At 38.5% G+C, this 19,335-nt stretch overlaps 1 protein-coding gene across 1 annotated transcript in view; it reads left to right on the forward strand.

Annotated features, from left to right (window-relative positions):
- Window positions 1-18,208, forward strand: part of Hs3st-A (Heparan sulfate 3-O sulfotransferase-A) — a 37,900-nt gene extending 19,692 nt beyond the window's left edge. The window contains exons 2-5 of the mRNA XM_018448861.1: window positions 561-652; window positions 12,695-12,788; window positions 17,021-17,234; window positions 17,324-18,208. Of these exons, the coding sequence (XP_018304363.1) occupies window positions 12,730-12,788; window positions 17,021-17,234; window positions 17,324-18,208 (1,158 nt within the window). The 5' untranslated portion in view covers window positions 561-652; window positions 12,695-12,729. The remainder of the gene's footprint in view (window positions 1-560; window positions 653-12,694; window positions 12,789-17,020; window positions 17,235-17,323) is intronic.
- The last annotated feature ends 1,127 nt before the right edge of the window (window positions 18,209-19,335 follow it).

The raw sequence follows: 19,335 nt of genomic DNA on the forward strand, positions 1-19,335 counted from the left end.
AAATTTCACTTATCTTCATCTCCGCTCCGCTACATATGAAACCAGAATCCTAGAACTGACTATCCAGGACGATCACAGGAAATTGGAACTGGTGCCTATCTAGCTCGATCTCATCCCGAAAATTCGATGATCGATGAACTATGTGCGTGCGCGAATTAAATGTGCATTATTAGCGATTACTCCAATATAAAGTCTAATAGTGATAGATGCTAATTAATTTATATCTTGTAAGTTTATACATATATTCGTACATCGAAAGTCGTACGTGTTTACTTAACACTAGAACCGCGACTGTGCCATTTTTGATCCATCTGATAGTTTTTCTTTTTCATTTAATTCGAATTTGCGCGTGGAACTTTAAATTTTTGTAAATTTTCATAAATAATCATAATTACAAGTAATTTTACTTTTGTGGCGACAACCCTCCCTCGTAAAAAGCTTAGATTTACCTTGAATCGTGATTGAGTTAATTTCAACCCGCGATTCTAATGTTAATATTAACTATTCCAATTTAGCCAACAAGTACAAATTTAATGACGCCAATTTTCATTCTATTGCAGAGTTTCAACGTACTCTCAGCCCTCGCCATGCATGGATTTTGAACTTCCATTTCCAATACGAGAGTCTGTGAAGCTAGGCGCGACGCAGAACGGTAAGTTTGTTAGATTTTCTAATAGTTCGCTTTCCATTGGCTCGATTAGATTAGCATATTGCATTGTTAAATGATGATTGCGAAACAACAATTTAATGAGCGACTCGTTTAATTAGGATTAGAACAATGTGTTGAAGGACTCTATTAATAATAATAAATATTCGCTGATCGATAATATAATAATAATAAACGTGCCCGATAAACGTAATTATCCTGTTGCGCTCAGATTCCGAATCCGATCGGAAAATGGAGACGAACGATGAGACAGATCTCCGCACACGCGCACAGTACGTGTATCACTCTCGAAGAATAATTCAGAGAGCCTTCAACATGGAACACGAGTTACGGTGCGATGGTGCGATCGATTCGAATTTACGAGCGATGCGAAATTTCTCGTCATGCTTCTTCCGCGTCTACACAACGTTTTCGTGATAATTACAAAGGATCGAGTAGAGAAAATTTCACACTAGGTACGTGAAACGTGCAGACGGAGGTGAACGTTTTTACATTAAATATAAGGATTTGCACGTTACAGAGATGTCGGAACTACGGTCGGTTTTCTCTCGTTATTTATTTAAGATGATTTTAATTTAGCTAAAGACGAAATGATGGAAATTGTGTAATGATTTTGGTCTGTGAGCTAAATTTTAATTAAATCTTCATGATTGTTCATATGAATGGTTAGCTCTCGCCCAAACAATAAACGGTTATATTCTTGCGGTAAAACGCGCGGTGAAAATCACGAGTTGGAAAATTCACGACAACATAAAGCATGAGAGAATTTAAGCAAGAACCATAAGAGAAATAAATTCGCTCGGGGATAGTTCCTGGAAAATTCCGAACGCTCACCTACTGGATACATCAGCATTTTTGAGGATAAAAGAGACTCTGTGATACGATATCGAACACCAGTCTATCTTCTTACTAGAAGCAGAGAACATAAAGTACAATAAGGGGAAAAGCGTATATCATGTATATGCCTGATCAAATTTCATGTATTACCACCGTATTTGTACTCGTTAAAAGGATTTTTTAAATTATCTAGAATATTTTATATTTAAATTAGATTAACAATTTAAGTAAAGAGAAATATAGAGCAATTGATTTATATATGATTTTGTCATGAAATTATTATTGAAGTAAAAACTCTTAAACAACTTTGCACTTACTACGAAAAAAAAATCCCTCTATTTTTCGCATTTATTTAATCTGTCGCAGCAAGCGAGCAATTGAATAATTGCTAAATACGAGACATTTTTTTACATGTTTAAGAAGGAAAAAGTCGCTCATGAATATTTCAGTAGCGCAAGCTCGAGTCTCTCTGAAACGCAAAAGTAAGAGGAACTAGAAGAACGCAGAAAAAGCATATTTTTTTGTAAGTAAGAAAAGCATTAATATATTTTTCTTAAAAGACAAATGGTACGTAGAAACATCCTACGCACTTCTCTCTCTCTCTCTCTCTCTCTCTCTCTCTCTCTCTCTCTCTCTCTCTTTCTTTTCTTTGCTGTTTCGCAAAAATTTTCAAAGAAATTTGTCGCGTGCAGAAAATAAACGGAGACAAACATTTAGCTCCGTAAAACATCATCATTAACTGTACGTAGGCGCGGACTAAATTTAACATTTTACACCATTGACATTGAACGTTACGTGTGATGAGAGACACGTAGAATGTAGCGTGGGCGTGGGAAGTACGTGCCGTTGCGTCGTGATAAAAAAAGACGATGCATAAAATTGCTAGTTAGAATGGACGTTAAAATTAATAGTAACACGTACTGACTGACATGCGAGCGTGTTTTGGAAGTATCATTGGTTTCTCTCTTCGCATTGCAATCAATTGGATAAAGTTGATCACTCGTATCGGTTGTTAAAGTGGTTCGTAGGTGGTTTCGTTGACCTATCGGTTTGACCCTGTAGTCGTCGATTATTCTTCTCTTTTTCGAATATCGCCCACGCGATTCTCTAACTTAAATATCCTGCTTTCCTCTGCAATTCAAGATCTCCCACGAGTTTATCGTTCATCAACCTACGCATTTCTTCATCAAATAAACTGCGTCTCATGATAAAACATGTAGATAAAGCGCTAGTTGAGCCAAGGGACAAGTTGGGGAATGCAAATATCTAAGTAGTTAAAATACATGTTTATGCTTGCATAAGATAACACAAAGACGGAGATTACTACGCTGAATACAATCTGTCAACATCCGATTAGGTACGTGTACTTTTCCGTTTTCGTGGATCAAAAGTAAAATTATTACGTGAGTATTCTTTTTGATCTACATGATAATTGAAACGATTAACAAAAACAAAATGTGTTTTTTTAAGTTAGTATATTTTTTAATGTTCAAATTGCTATTTTATTTACGAATTTTTAGTTATAAACAAATATTTCAATCGACACTGATGTAAGGCTGGTTTAGCAAAAATCATTACACAACTAACTTTATAAACTCAGATTATTGATGTTTTTTATTCTACGTTAACGATTAAAAATATATTTTATTTAATTTTTGTTATAACGGTAAAGTCTTTAGTTTTTTAAATTTTATTAATTAAACATTTAGGAAGAGTATTACAAATTATACATAAGATGAAAACTTTAATAAAGATTTAAGTAATGTACATATATCTCTTTCATTTTTTTAATAATACATAATCTTGTTACAAACAATTATCTTCATGGTTCAGCTTACTCTTCGAGATTGCTCTACATGCTTCATAGGTGAGGTCCATTAAACCACTTTACCTCTTTGTAATAAAAAAAATTTGTTTTTTTATTTACGAAATATATTAAGGATTTATAAGTATTAATTATTGAGCCACATGAACATTTTAGAGCAATTCTCATTATTCTATCATAATTGTATGTGAAGATTTACAATAATTGGAATAAAAAATGTTACAACTAGCTTCGCCCTAATGGGAACAAATATCATACATGTGTATCAACAGTCCATTTAACCTTTTGAACATTGTTCGAATGATTCGATTTACCAGACATTCTCTCAGTGAGCTCAGTGAATGGATTATTTCCGTTATGCGTCCTGTCTGTGAGCCATTCGCGTAAGGAGTAGATTCCCACGAAACAACATTAACGAGCAAGTTGCAAAATGGCCGGGAGAAGTTGAGCCGGTGGCTGAATGGATTAAAGCGCAACTACGTAGAGTATGGAATATCCGGCTTCGGGGCTCTCCTTCCCTCCCCTCCGAACCCATGCGAAACTTTTCGCAATTGTTAAAGTATTAACTCACTTTTAAAGCGGCTTTACTTTCGCGCGTTTTTTTACCGGCGTGGAGTTACGCGAAGCGGCACAAGAAAGCACTCCCCGATAATTAACTTAATTCGCGCTCCCACGTAGTCCTCTGTACGCGAATAGTATTAAACGGCGGCCGCTGATAACAATGCAATAATCGTATTTATGCTCGCTCTTGTAAAACATGTATTTTCATTCGCGTGTTGTTATTACTTTCGAGAATTTCCCTTAACCTTTTGTGCATAGGCAACGAGTCATTTAGAGTCATCCTTTTTTAGTTTGTACTGCTTGTTTGATTTTTATGAAATTCCGTTATGTGAATAATTCGATAATGCTTTATTCGAATTTGAGATCAAAAATAAAAAAATTTTAAGTAGTCAATTCAATATAGCAGATGGAAATTAAAAAGTAATCTAATTATCAACATAAAACTCAATTTTAGGGACTTTTTAATTGTGAAGTATATGTAACATTAAGTTTCCAGTTTCGCTTTACTTCTCATCACTGCTACGCAAACATAGTTAGTACTAATTTCCAAACTGACTTCCAAACTCTGATTATGAGACCTGTCATATTATATCCTCCTTCATTGGAGGTTATTACCCTTCTAAAATTTGACATTTTCAGACTATAATACATTCAAATTCAGCGATACCAGAGAAATCTCCTGAGACCGAGTTTCCGACGATAATCGAATTATTTTTTTAGGTGAAATTTTAGAATTCTGAGACCAAAATTGAATTCAGCGACTCTAAAAAACAAGATTTTCTTCTTCCTCGTTAAAAAGTCGTTCTCAAAGGATTAAATTTGCATCATGTTCCATATTAGACCTTCCTGTTTCTAAGTTGTTCTGAATATGTATGTCTTAAAGTATTTCAAATATGCTCCAAAAAAGAGTGTAAACGATTGTTAGCTATTTGCGTGCCTGCCTGCTATTACTGTCTCTTGGAGATTTGATAGTCGGTAGTACGGGCAACTTCTAAAATATTTGCTTAAACTTTGCCGACGTGTATTCTATACTGGTTACGCTAATAAAAAAAATGGCACATAAACATTGCTCGATTATTTTAAGAAATATTCTAGCGTGTCCAGAGACGTTTCCCATTCTAGAAAGAATTTGAGGTCGACTTGCCTGGGCTGGAGCTCTTCTCCCGTACCGACCTCATTCCATTTCCTCCTTTTCCATTGCGTTCTCCTCGTGTGCGGAACTAATGGTAAAATGACCCCGATGCTATCAGGATTGTATTTTGTACCGGGTCGAGTGGCACCTACATGAAATGACGTTACTTGTACGAGAGCGAGAACGCAACAAAAGTTAGATGAGGTGTGACGTTCAGCTGGACCGGTCACAGCACGAGTTACAAACTGTAAATCCTTACTTACATATGAGTTCTAAACATTGCCTATTTGAAAGGGAAAAGGAGAATAACATGATATTTCACTGGATATCAAATGAACAATAGTTCCCAATTCCTTGAGTTAAATAACATTTAAATAATATTTAAATAACATTTTGTTGTTTAACTTGCATGTGTGTCAAAATGTAAATCAATCCATTTCTGTGGTTTCAAAGTAAACAACGTATATTAACGTATGCGCTAATAAATAATAAATTAATCAAATTCAATACATTTTCTTGAGAGAAAATGTTTAACTCCATTATTTTAGTTAAATTAACAATATACTGAATAGGAACAGTGCATGCAACCTATAGAAATGACTAAAAATAACTAAAATTGAGTATACTTAACTTGACATTATTAATTTAACAGGATACATAAAACGTAACTACCTAACGAGTTCAAAAACAATTTTCACGCTTGATGATCGGAATGAAGAAATTACTGTCCCACGAAATGTTTGTTTATATACATGCTGTAAGTGTCTTTTTAAAGCCCTTAAAATAGTTAACGTTAACCAAATAGATTCGCATACATGAGCGCGAAACATCGTAAAGCCTTTTTTACACTCCTAGCATTCCTCGAATGAGAACTCGCCGTAAAACGCCCTGTGAGAGAATTCATGCAGCCTCGCTTTCTATTTACCATAAGGCACGATAAAAGCTACGTTTACACCGTGCATATAGGCCGCGGCCTATACAATAGATGTCCTTGTTTATCCTGTAGGTTAAACAAAGACCTCTATCGTATAGGTCGCGGACTAAACGCACGGTGTAAACGTAGCCAATAAAACTAATGACATCGTTTTACCGATTCCAGAAGGGAGCGATAAAGTTTTCCGTATATAGTGCGGCATCATCGAGACAAGGCAGAACCTTCTTCTACCTTGCGGTTTCCGACTTCCAATTCGATTTCGTTCCGCGACGATTCGATTACGGACATCTATACCTGGTAACAGACTGAACGTCAACCTAAGAAAGGAAGAAGAGAAAACGTGAGGGATAGGGTGCTCCCGTGTGAACGAAATGTGGTAGTTTACTTACGAGCCCATCGAGAAGGGCGCAGCTTATATTAACGTTTTATCGCGCCGTAATGCATCGGCATAATGCACCTCGGCGCGCAGCAAATTATGAACCGCGACCTAACTTGCTGTGCATTAAATTTCGAAAATAGAGCGCTTCGGTTACCAAGCACGAACGGGTGTAAAATGGATAGTTATTAGTATCGTTAGGATAAAGTCGCGTTCTATCGGAATAAAATTTCCAGCACGACCGACTCTTTTTCCCCAGCGTGCAATATCGTATTGCGCGAGGAACGCATCGCGGTATCATCCGCGATTATGTCATCGCACGTTTGTAAAGCTAGAAAGATCCGCATTACTGGAAAGACACATGAACTTTTGACCCGACCCGATTTAAGTTCTTAGCAATGTTCATAAATTCGTAAACGCGTTGACGTGGGCCAATGAATTGTCGGAAACGTATCTCGGCGATGTGTCCATGATTTCGTTCGTTTTAACAGCAATAAATTTACCTGTTTTCTTCGTCTACGTTTCTTTTTCGAGAAAAAATGCAAGAAATTAATTAAAACTGGACATAAACGATGTAGTGAATAACGCGAACGGATAGTTGAGCAGCACATGTATTTTTTTTTCATGAATATTTATGAACGATGCGAAGCGACCACTTGATAAAAACAGTAAAAATAAATTTTGCCGTTTGATATTGTTTTATGTTTCGTAACGTAACCTCTTCTAGATTGTTTATTATTATTGCTGTTACACTAGAACATTGGACAATTATATACCTATAGCATTCTATCGCGCCTTATGTTTCATAGCATGACCTCGCTTACTAGTTCTAGATTGCGTACTATTATTACTGTTACTAGATTATTGTATGTCGCGGAGCATTCTACGCGCTCCCGCTTGGATATGAGCACCGAATAATGCGAGAATTCTCGTGAGCGAAGCGTGCTTGTTAGCGGTTAATCAAATATCGAGCAAAATAGAATTGAAGGCGATCGCTGCCGCGATCTAGTGCAGTTAGGGCAGGTAATAAAATAAAAATGCTAAGTAAAAGGAATCATGCGAATCGCCTTTTACGCGAAGCTGAGTGTGTGTGTGTGTGTGTGTGTGTGTGTGTGTCGATTTGAACCGCAGCTCGTTCGCAGTTTGGATAACCGGGATACGTTTACAAATGTATTTGGGCTAATTTGTGTCACCCACGCTCGTCCTCGCGTGGGAGCTGCTACGTGCGTCTGATCAATAATAGACTCTTACTACTCTCGCGGCGGACGAGACAGCTTGTTAATTCGACACGCACTCACGATCGATATATCTTATTTACGCGTCTCTTACACAGACTATGAAGTAGCAAGAGGATCAATAATAAAAATTGATAAAATAGAGAAATGAACGGTACTATCGCTCGGAAAAATGAATGATATTCCCAGTGCAAACATACACTGAGAAGAAGAGTCCTGCGGTTGGTTTAATTTAAATTCTAGTTGAAAATAGATTAGAAATTTCTGGTTAAATTTACTAGAATTCTCATTGAGATAACCGAAATTCTGATTGATATAATCGGAATCTTCTAACGGTTCTGACTTCGCCCATTTTCAACCAGACATTTTTCTCAGTATAACTCTCTTGAAACGAATGTCAAGCATTTGTCACACGCATTTACGTGTTTCTGATTAATGTTTCGTCATCGGTCACTCATTTTAAGGATAAAAGCGAGATCAGGTCGATCGCCAGTCGACAAGACCTTGACTCAGTGGCCGTATGCAGCGACGAGTGCGCACGCGCTCTCTCTTTCTCTCTCCCCCTCTATTTCTATCTCTCTCTCTCTCTCTCTCTCTTTCTATCAGTCTGGCGGCAATAAGCCAGGGCAGAATGTAGTAGAGCTACTACTACCCCTCTACTATTACTACGCTTACGTTTACCACCCTCTCGATCGTTGGTGTGCTTACGACACCCTGCTCACGCGCGCACGTGTATGGCTCGAGCCTCCTACGCAACCGATTAATGAATGCGTCACACGAAGAGGTCTGCGCCCGATGTCCCACACTCGACCCGCGATCCCTGACCTCCGACTCTCGACGAAAATGTAACCCTTGTACGATTTAGAACAGGAGATTCGAATGATCTCCTATCCGAAGATCGACCACTGGATATCTCCATGTTATCTTTTTTTTTTTTTTAAAGAATAAATGAAGCATAATTTTTATCCCTTTCAGCTTTATCGTTCTCGGAATTACTAAGCAGTGGCAATTAGTATGTTCTCCCTGTGGGGAAATCGCCTTGATTTTACATACAAATACAAGCATTATCCGACGCCAACGTTATCATCGGAGTCATCCTATTATGTATAATTAATCTTTTTTTTCCTTTTGCACGCGTATATTATTTCGATTCGAATAACGAGAAACAGGGGAATGATTCGAATCTGTTAATCTCTCCATCGGAAAATTTGAGCGATTATTAAAAGTCTCACAAAGATAAAACATTCAGTATACAATCAATTATGAAATAAACTCAATTTAGTTTTGAAAAAGAAAGTAGACTCCGATTTCAATTACTGAAAAATTCACTCTGTAGATCTTAGTCTCGGTTCAGGTATACATAATTTGTATGAACAATTCAATATCATTATCTGATATGCTTCTTTACAACATGATTGGTAATGCTATCGATTTTCTGGACAAACGTAACGGATGCTTTAACGCCATTCGCGTTATATGAATAATTACATAATTCGCGACGAGATGATGTTGAGAGATTCTACTATGGAGTATATCGATCACGCCGCAATTATCCGATATTAACGCATACGTGTTGGAGCGAAATCTCGTTTTCCTACTTGTCGTAAAATAAATCAAGTGTCTTTATATTAGGGACAAGACAAACCGATATGAAATTAACCTGTAACATTTATGTGTTCGGGAAAATCTCTCTGATTCATCGTCAGTGCCTTTAATACCATAGACATTTATACGTTATTTATGTAAACGGATATACTAAATAACCGAATGACTATAACGTGGATGGAAAGGTCAAAGGATACTCCGAGATAACGGAACGCGTCTCTGTCCTTGAAAAGACCGAAGCGTTCTAGTTGCAACAGCACTGCCTGCTTTCTAAAGTTTTAAAGCGTGAGCTGTATCTAACCCTGCAAATTACCATAATCGGGTTTGCAGCATCGATTATGCGAATTGTGGCCGAAGCTTCGTTCACGCTATGTTCGAATTCGTGCTTGCAGGTACGCGTCCCACTGAATTTAAACTAGATTCGTGCTAAATTAAGAATTTACAACTGCAAAGTAAACTCGCGCGCGAGGTGAAATACGAAAAAAATATCGATTTACATTCGCGTACATTTTGCGGCCGGGATATTTTAGCGGATTTCAACAGACACGATAAATGATCAGGATAAAAAACGTGAAATCTGCAGAATTCAAACGTGGAAAAAGAGTCGAATAGGTTCAAGGTTTACTATATATGTTTAAAGTATATAACCTTTGAACATTTGACCTCCGTTTTTAGAGTTACGTAGGAGAAATGTTGTCGATGAAGGGCACTCGATGACGAAATCGAAATCTATGTCAAGTGTCTTCTATAAGAGAGAGAGAGAGAGAGAGACTGCGAGAGCATAAGACAGAGCAGAGTGCAGATTCCAGAAATCGTGTTGAACTTAAAAGAAGTCACTCGTCAGCTTCTAAAAATCAGTTAAGAGGGGCAATTGAATCTTTTTTGAAGGACTTCTCAACCTTTTGCCTCATTTGGCTTCGTATAAGAGACATGGATTCGCGCTTGATTCTATAGTTATATACGCTTACGAAGCTTAGCCGCGGCACAGATAACGTTTATCTATAATAGGAACGGGCATCCCTTTGCTAACAAATGGCACGTTATCTCGGTAATGCCGCCTTTTCATTGGCCCGCAGAATAATTTGACCCTTCGATAAGAGAAAGTAAGTTTGGCCGCGAATCTCGATTATCGTACCGTTATTTAAACGATCGTTCTCGTCAAACTTATTTCAGGTCTGTCTTATCTGGCGACGTTCAATTTCGAGTACAATCCGCGTAATCGCTAACCCTTCAGCGACTCCAAATCTCCGCGGTAACACGAATGTGTCTTGTCACGTGCAGACGCTATTTTTATTTTAATTTTAAAGCCCCGGATTATATCTGACTTGGGATTATATTAGATTCAAGACGGTATATTATCATCCATGCAAGAACAGAATGCTGTTTTTCATGTTCATGCATCCTTCGTGTGGTCGATGGGAAAATGTTTTCGCTCCGTTTTAGCCGATTTGTCAAATTCACGACACACTTGGAAGTTTCTGGGAAGATATCGATTGCAGGCGCAGCCTACCTTTGCTGTTATACCGGCACGATGCGCGACGGCCGAACTTTTACCGTTTTCGCGTGCTTCGGACACATCGACTGGCAACTTTCAAAGCGATTGTTAAAGTAGCGGTAACCCTCGCACGATTCTCATAGACACTGTCCAGAAATCATGCAATCTATTGAAATTTGCATTTATTCTTCGAATTATCATGAATCTACTTGGAAACATTACATCTGTTAATGTGAAAATAATAGTCTTCTGTCCTTATATATAATGCAAAATGCGAACGGATATCGGATAGAAAATGTATGATCGATATCTACTACTGTTACTTTAACTGCGCTGTCACTGTTATTTAAACATGCAACATTATCGTTGTTACGTTTTTTATCAGTTAAGTATTGTTTGGTTAATCTAGAGTCAATTCTCAGGAAAACAAACTCGAGGATCAAAACCAACCTCGAAGAAATACTGACAGTTATCTTTTTCGGTTTGTCGAGGGACAAACGCAGCGTTTAGATTCTGAATTTTTAATATGCTTTTTACCTTAATTCCTTATTTCCATGCATAAGATCGTCTTATCCATCTCTGACGATGATATCCAGTTTGTCAAGGATATCCCAGCTCTAAAAAGAGCAGACGAAGAAAGCGGAACATCCGAATGGCACGCCAAGCGCGTCTCAACGATAAATAGAGGGTAATTTAGTTTCCGTAATACTCGTCGCTAATTCTACCTTCTACCCACGTTGTTGCCGTCTCGCGGAGGGTCGATGTTACGCAAGCGGAAGAATGTCATGAGTTACATCATACTCATCCCCGCGACTGTGCATTCAATATATCGATTCATTCCCCAACGCGACGCGACGCGAGGCGACGTGACGCGTCCTTGTTATTTCGTGCAACGGTCAGACGGTCGCCAGACTGACGTAGATGAAAATAGTTACGTGGCAAAACGAATCGACAGCCGGAGCAACCTGTCAAGTGCATTATGTGATCGATATACATTCCTGGAATGTATTCAAGGCCAGTGCTAGGAAATTCGATTTTACCTGTCTGTATTATTGTTTTATTTTTTTTTTTATATTCCATATCAGTATTTTATGTATTATGCATTCTCGACTGCGTGTCGCGCCAACATGAGAAACGCAAGTATACAGATATACATAGGCGTCTTGCCCTCGGATAGAACTACACGATGATATATCAACGAGTGTAATGGTACACGCGTCGTAATGTCGTAGATAAATGGATACGCGTGTTTATGCACCGGTGCATCGTCGCGTCGTTTTCCAAAGAGTGCACTCGATGAACAAAAGTCTGGATATACTCGATAAGAATTGGTTGTTCCGTAGAAACGCAATCTCCGCTTATTTATGAGAAAGACATAAAGACACGGAAACGTATAGGACATAAATCGATATCGTTTCCCATTTCTCTCGGGAGAATGGAACATTTACGGTGTTTTAAAGGTATCGGAAGCACGGTGCTTTAGATGTAAGGATCTTAACCGTCGATGTACGTAATAACGTGGCGCAATATAAATTTATAATACGATGAATCTTACGCGGTTTGAGATGTGATTAAAAGATATATACATGAGACACAATAGAGGACACAAAAATATAAAACATATCTGAGATGTACGTATATTTACGGAGCTTTTAACAATGCTCGAACAGACAGTTTAGAATGAGAAAAGTTACCATTCCACCGAGTGATTCTATTTACGCCCTATGCAAGTTTCGAGTCAGCGAGGTGAGTCGCAACTGGGTCACCAAGGGAGCTCTTGAAAAGCGTTTGATTTCCCATAGCACCATCCTAACGCCCCTATTGTCGTCACGAAAAACTACGCATGCAATTATTATTTATTAAATAATCTGCAAAACTTAAAATTGTCTTGCAACGGCGAGCATCGCTGAACAATATTAAATTTAAAATACTTAATCGCGATACAAGAGTCACATTATTTTAATATATCAAAAGATACGAGAGAGTTGTCTAACACATTTCTAATAAAATGGTTTACGTTGTTTTAGGAACTTCAACAATGTGAACGTACAAACAAACGCAAATGCCCAACAAGGCACGGCCTCGTCAAGAGTGGTCTCCTCAATCCCTCTTAGATGTCTTGTGAGTATAAAAAAATTTCAATCGAGGAATATAACCTTGATCAATTTTTGCTCCGAAATTTTCTGAATTGTATCGTAGAATGAGGCGAGATTGATAAAAGCTTTTTGGAAATATCTTTAAATAATTTCTGTAAAATATACACAGAGAAAAAGATTTCTTTCGATTTAATAAATTTTATTGTATCCAAATAAATTTATTATTTGGAATGGTCCAACCAAACCAATGTTTAAATCAATAAGTGCGATTGTTTGAATTTGAAACAATGTATATCTTTGTCTTAAATACATTATTTGTTTGAACAGATAATATCTATTTTCGGCATTCGCGTGATCAAATTGTACTGCACAAACATAATTGATATAACATATAGTGCTGTTCGTTTAATCCTGTCGTTAGACGTATAAGCCATTGTTTTCATAATTTCGGCTAAAAAATATAATTTGTTGTTCTGAGAAGGCAATTATTTGCATGGACCTCTATCATAACCTCTACCATCATCTCTATCAATATATTTTGCCATTTTCAAACAAATAATTTGTTTCATTGTTTGTATTCATTGTAACCAAATAATATATTATTTGATTGAAAGATATTATTTCAAATAATAATATTATTTTTGTCAAATAATAGAGGTTTCTCGAATGAAACAACAAAATTTTTATTCAAACAAATAATATTTCGTACAAGCATATGTTGTTTTAATAAAACAAATTTTAGTCAAATAAATAGGAATATTAAATCCAAAGAAATCTTTTTCTCTGTATAGCATCTATGATATTAAAAGAACTAAAATATTCCTTTCCATCCAAATAATGTTTTTCTCTTTTTAATTTGTTATTAATTTATTATAACTTTTATTTTTATATTTGCACTACCAAGAATACCTCAGTGACAAGTAACAATAATATTAGTTTGCTATTGCAAAAAAATTACGCGAATGCGTACAATAATTTTCATTTTATGAATGAATAAATATATATTAAAAGTTATTATCAATGTTGTTCCGTTCCGGTACTCGCAGGTTCAATATACTTTAAATTATTGTATCTTTTTGCTTAAAGTTAATGTATTATAATTAAACGATTTTTATTTTGAGAGAGTCAAACTACAAGAAATAAACAATAAATGTCATACTACAAGAAATAAAATTATATGTAACTTAAAATAAGTAAGATTGTGAAAAACGTTTGTTATAAACAATTTTTTACAACGATGTTGATGAAAATCCGGATCCATTGAACCTGTGAATACTAATTAGAGAGGACTAAATTATATGGAAAGTATATTTCAATATATTTCTTCTTCGTTTGTGCTCAATTCAATTACATCACAATTCGAAATCTTGCGGAATCCGCGGCGAGAGAACCGTATATAATTAGTTAATTAAAGTTTCCGCGTTTGTCCTCTGGACAAGAAAATTGCTGCTTTCCGCGGTTACATCCATTGAACTAGCTCGCGAGATAGAACATTCAATTTTAACGGCACGGAAGATCATCGTTTGTTGCAATCCTTCTTTTATATCTAACGCGTAGTTATCTTTGTAATAGGATATGAAATTTCATGCCCATTCAAAGTAAAATCGCTTCGTAAGTGTTCATCTAGAAAGTTACGTTAATGTGTCATATAAATTTGCCTAGTCGTACGATTATATACGGCACGGTGATAAGTAAATAGCGAGTCGTTTTGATAGTGACGAGTGCGAGCATCGCATCGCGAGGAGCGCAACGACGCGGAAGGCAACTCTGGAAATTGCAATTTGTCCGAATAACACGGGCCGCGTATTTCCCACGAAAACACCTCGGCCTGCTGCGTCGCGGCACCATCGTGTCCACGCTACGCGATACCGCGTCATGGCACAAAGCAAATTTTAGCCAGAAAACTTGCGCGTCAAATGGCTCCCGTTGTGCAATAGGGAGTCGACTATGTCGCGAATATTATTCCGGGCGTGTCCCGAATTCCCGAAGCGAAGAGACAGAGAGGCTTGTTAAAGATATAATATTAAAGAGCGTCTGGATACACACGATACGCGCGGAGTCGTTCGTAACATCAAGTATCTAGTTACAGATAAAGAAGAAAGTCCGGGAAAACACTCGTAAATACCTGCAATCTCTTTCGAACGTGCGCGGTTTTATAAGATTTTTCGAACGCGGGGGAAGAGATGTAAACGGAGTAACAAGATGAAGAGAGAACGACTTCGTTAGCGATAGATTCACTAATTGCGATCCGAGCTGCAATTAAAGCCGAAACGACGAGACGAGACACGCGCTACGTACATACTTGATTATTCTGACAAATCAACGTGAAACTGATGATGTGACGTTGCTGAGGCGTATCGGCGGTAAACGTTAGAGAAGCTATTACATCGGAATACAAAATGTAGCCACATCAAATTTAGATTGCGCTTTGTCTCAGGGGTACCGACCTTTCTGCATCATTTATAGCGGATCGATCTTTCGCTACTCTGACCCGTCTCCTTCTACTTTGTCCTCCGTTCTCCTGCGTCTCGTTTCAGAAGTTCATTAGCTATTCGGAGTTTAAGAGCTCTCGACTACAAGTTTCGTCACTTGTGAATTTTGATTCATTTTCGGGCTACGCTCGAGATGTGGACGACTTTCGCCATCGTGGGATCTTTATTCACGTGAGAACACGTAATTTACATGCCTGTTGCGCTAATGCTGTAAATATCTCATCTCAAGCAACGTTAACAAATGTAATTTCAGGCAAGTTGAGAACGCGAGAACGTCTCTTATCAATTTTTGTTATCGAACGTCACCAGCAGCGATAAGCGCGAAAAACGGCGATACAATATACTCGTAATTATCGATAATATCGTTTCTTTATTTTAGAGTAACATAATTCAAAGAATGTGATTACCAAGTTATTACCATGAACGAGTTAGATAATGATTATTCTGTCAATCATCAAAAGTAAACTAATTTAACTTCACAATCCGTTAAATAACACTTATGTGGTTCTTAAGGTTTTTGAAGAGATCATAATTCTACAAGAGTGACACATATTTTTTGAGTTGTCGGTTTTGTAAGTGAAAAACGGAATCTTCTACAGAGAACGTTTAGAGTTGAGACAGTTTTGTGATTAATAAAGTTTGAAGAAGAAATTGTTTTATCTTGAACGTATCATTTTAGCTGGTCAAAGTAAATATAAACTGTTGATGATATTTCGAGTTATGTTACTTTTGATGAATTATTCCGGATTTGTTATAATTTTGTAAGATATCAATATCGTCATAATTCAAAAAGGATTTTAAAGGTTTTTGTGAAACAAAAATGACATTAAATCATATTTCTAGGAGTTTATTCTTTTTTCCACGATATTATTTGATTAATTATTAATTTTCTATTAAGTTGAAAAATAGATTTTATCTTTTTCTGAAAAACTTAATTTTTTAAAATTGTATCACTATTGAAGTAAGAGAACAATACGATATCGGAAAAGATACACCGATAAATATGTAATACATATTTTATTGGATAGTACTAACTTAATCGCCCATTATTTTTCGCTCACGGGACAGCATGCGGGTCGATGATTTATCGTTCGCAGGGCGAACCGCGAAATCCTAACGTATGACTTGTGAAACGCCGGTAAATCCACCGATCGATGCTTTTGAGCCCGCATTCAATGGAGAACGAAATTAGCGAGCACAGCATTGACAACCGCTTTGTTCGTCTGTCACGCGAACGTTCCCGCGATAAATTTGCACCGTAGCGTTTCGTGTAAATGCCAATCAGCTGCATAATTATCGGTCACGAGCCACTGCGGTGGCCCGAAATTGTTTCGATTCCCTTAATTAGAATTTTATACAGAACATAAGCTACTCCTTGCATTAAATAATGTATTAGTCACACTCTCCCTAATTCGTTTCCGATAAATCGGATCTTGAACTGAAGTTGTAATGGCTCGCAAATTAGACGTCTGTGGGGTATCCGTGCACCGTGTCCGCGTGCACGGTGGACTGTAATAATCGGCAATCACGGTGAGACTTAATCATTCCTACCGCGCCTCGGTGAAGAAAGAATAGATTAGAGACGTCGTCCGTAACTAATGGCGCTGTTGCGTGCTAAGAGGAGAGAAAAACGAGAGAAAAAAAAACACGATTGCCCTTTGGAAACCGAGGATATTTTTCAGAGTGAGACTCGTGCTCGAGAGAGCTGAGTCGATAGGTACTTTGAATATCAGGTGAGACAACCGTTTCTCGATGTCTGCCGCAGGTGGATGCCCCGCTCCGCTATGAGGCCGGCCGAGGGTGACGCATCGGATTGCATTTTGGTGGTCGGCGTATCTAGATCGAAAATGGCCGTCGCTTTTTTATCAGTCGCCCTGCTGTCTCTCTTTCTCACCTTCCACATACTTTATGACAGCGCCGTTTACAGTCTCCACGCGGTTTCCGCCGTCGAAGGACGCACGGTCGAGCTGGTTTCTCAGGTATGTGTTTCGTGTCTCGTAACAAAAATACATGCCGCTATCTATTTCCAAAGACAGAACGGCTGCTATGTATGATGGATTGACGGTAGGTACACGCGACGCCGCCTCTTCTCTTCTCCAACTCCAAAGTTCACTTCCCGCGCACGAATCGTCATCTTCCTCAGGCCATTATAATTGGCGTACGCAAGTGCGGCACAAGAGCATTGCTGGAGATGCTCTTCCTGCACCCGCAGATACAGAAGGCTGCCGGGGAAGTTCATTTCTTCGATCGCGACGACAATTACGGAAAGGGTCTGGAATGGTACCGTCGGAAAATGCCCTACTCCTTTAAAGGCCAGATCACCATCGAGAAGAGTCCTAGCTACTTCGTGACGCCCGAAGTGCCTGAGAGGATCCGCGCGATGAACGGCAGCGTCAAGTTGCTGCTGATCGTACGAGAACCAGTCACCCGGGCGATATCGGATTACACGCAACTGCGCACGCACGCTGCAACCGCGTCCACATTGACCAACGGTACGCCGCAACAACAGCAACAACAGCAGCAGCAAGTGGCGCGTACATTCGAGGAGCTCGTTATGCGACCCGACGGTACCATCAACGAGTCCTACAGACCGGTCGCCATATCCCTCTATCACACCTACATGCATCGTTGGCTGGAAGTGTTCCCCAGAGAGCAGATTCTCATAGTAAATGGCGATCAATTGATCGAGGATCCGGTGCCTCAGCTGCGCCGAATCGAGAATTTCCTCGGGCTGGAACCGCGTATCGGTCGGCACAACTTCTACTTTAACCACACCAAGGGCTTCTACTGCCTGAGAAACGATACTTCGGAGAAGTGTCTGAAGGAGAGTAAGGGAAGGCGTCATCCGCGTGTCAGTCCGATGGTCGTGACGAAGCTGAGGAAGTTCTTCAACGAGCACAATCAACGCTTCTACGAACTCGTCGGAGAGGATCTCGGTTGGCCGGAGGAATAACCATCGTGGAAAATCCGGACTCGTTCGTTACGCGACGCGAGTCGCGCGTGCATCCAGCGGCGGGCATGATCGTTCAAAATCAAATACCCTGTCGTCCTCACCGAAGAGATATCTCTACCGATTATCGATGGAATTAATCACGAATCGAAGAACTGACATCGTCGACGAAGACTCTTCGGGATTACATCGTATCGATCAGCGATATTCTTCGGGGACAAGGATAAGTAATTTATTATTGATTATCGATTCCTTTATTCTCGATAAAGAGATATAATGCGCTGATGAAAGTGTATAGGCGTCGTTTATTAGCGGATGCATACGAGGCCAGCGTCTTGTTATTATATTATCAAACATGCGTATATATTAAAAGCGTATACAAAACATGACACACAAATACCTACACTACACACATACACACAAAACACAAAAGTTACAATAACGCCGGCCAAAATAAAATAGAGACGCGGATCTGCGAGACGAACGCGATCGTCTCGTGGATTCACGCGGCATGCGGATCACATTGGTCCGTGACTTTACATATCAATTTTACATATCGATAGTTTACATATCAATAGGTTAACTAGTTCGTACGACAAAGATTGAATATTTTTATAATCCACATTGGAAGTTGTTATATCGCTTATGTCGTTAAGGATATTACGTAACGCGAAGGACTCTCTCGCGCGTGATTATGAAGATCGAAAGTTTTATTTATTGCATCCCGCGCATGCACGACCCACCTAGGCACTGAGGGAACGTATAATTACGGTAGTCTGCTCTTTTTTGCAGAGAAATCGAGAGAGAAAGCCGAACAGAATATTTTCTTTTTTTTTTTTTTTCATTTCACTAAGTTTGTCTCTTTCTCTCTTTTTTTCCCGCAGAAACGCGAATGTTCTTCTCCATCGTTCTCTGACACTGGATATTGGTGCAAGCGTTCCTCTGGGAACACGAAGAGAAGTAGGGTGGAATCCGACCAACCGCGAATAAACTCGTCAGTAGCATAGACGGAACGGTCGTCGAAGCTTTATCGTAGAAATCTTTATAATCGATTATTCTCCAAATCTCCCGATGGAGAACTCGAACATATAACGTTCTTTATATATAATGAATTTTGATCGAAAGACCGA

The sequence above is a fragment of the Mycetomoellerius zeteki genome, unplaced genomic scaffold (assembly GCF_001594055.1).
Source record: "Mycetomoellerius zeteki isolate Tzet28-1 unplaced genomic scaffold, Tzet1.0 scaffold106, whole genome shotgun sequence".
In the NCBI taxonomy this organism is placed as follows: Eukaryota; Metazoa; Arthropoda; class Insecta; order Hymenoptera; family Formicidae; genus Mycetomoellerius; species Mycetomoellerius zeteki.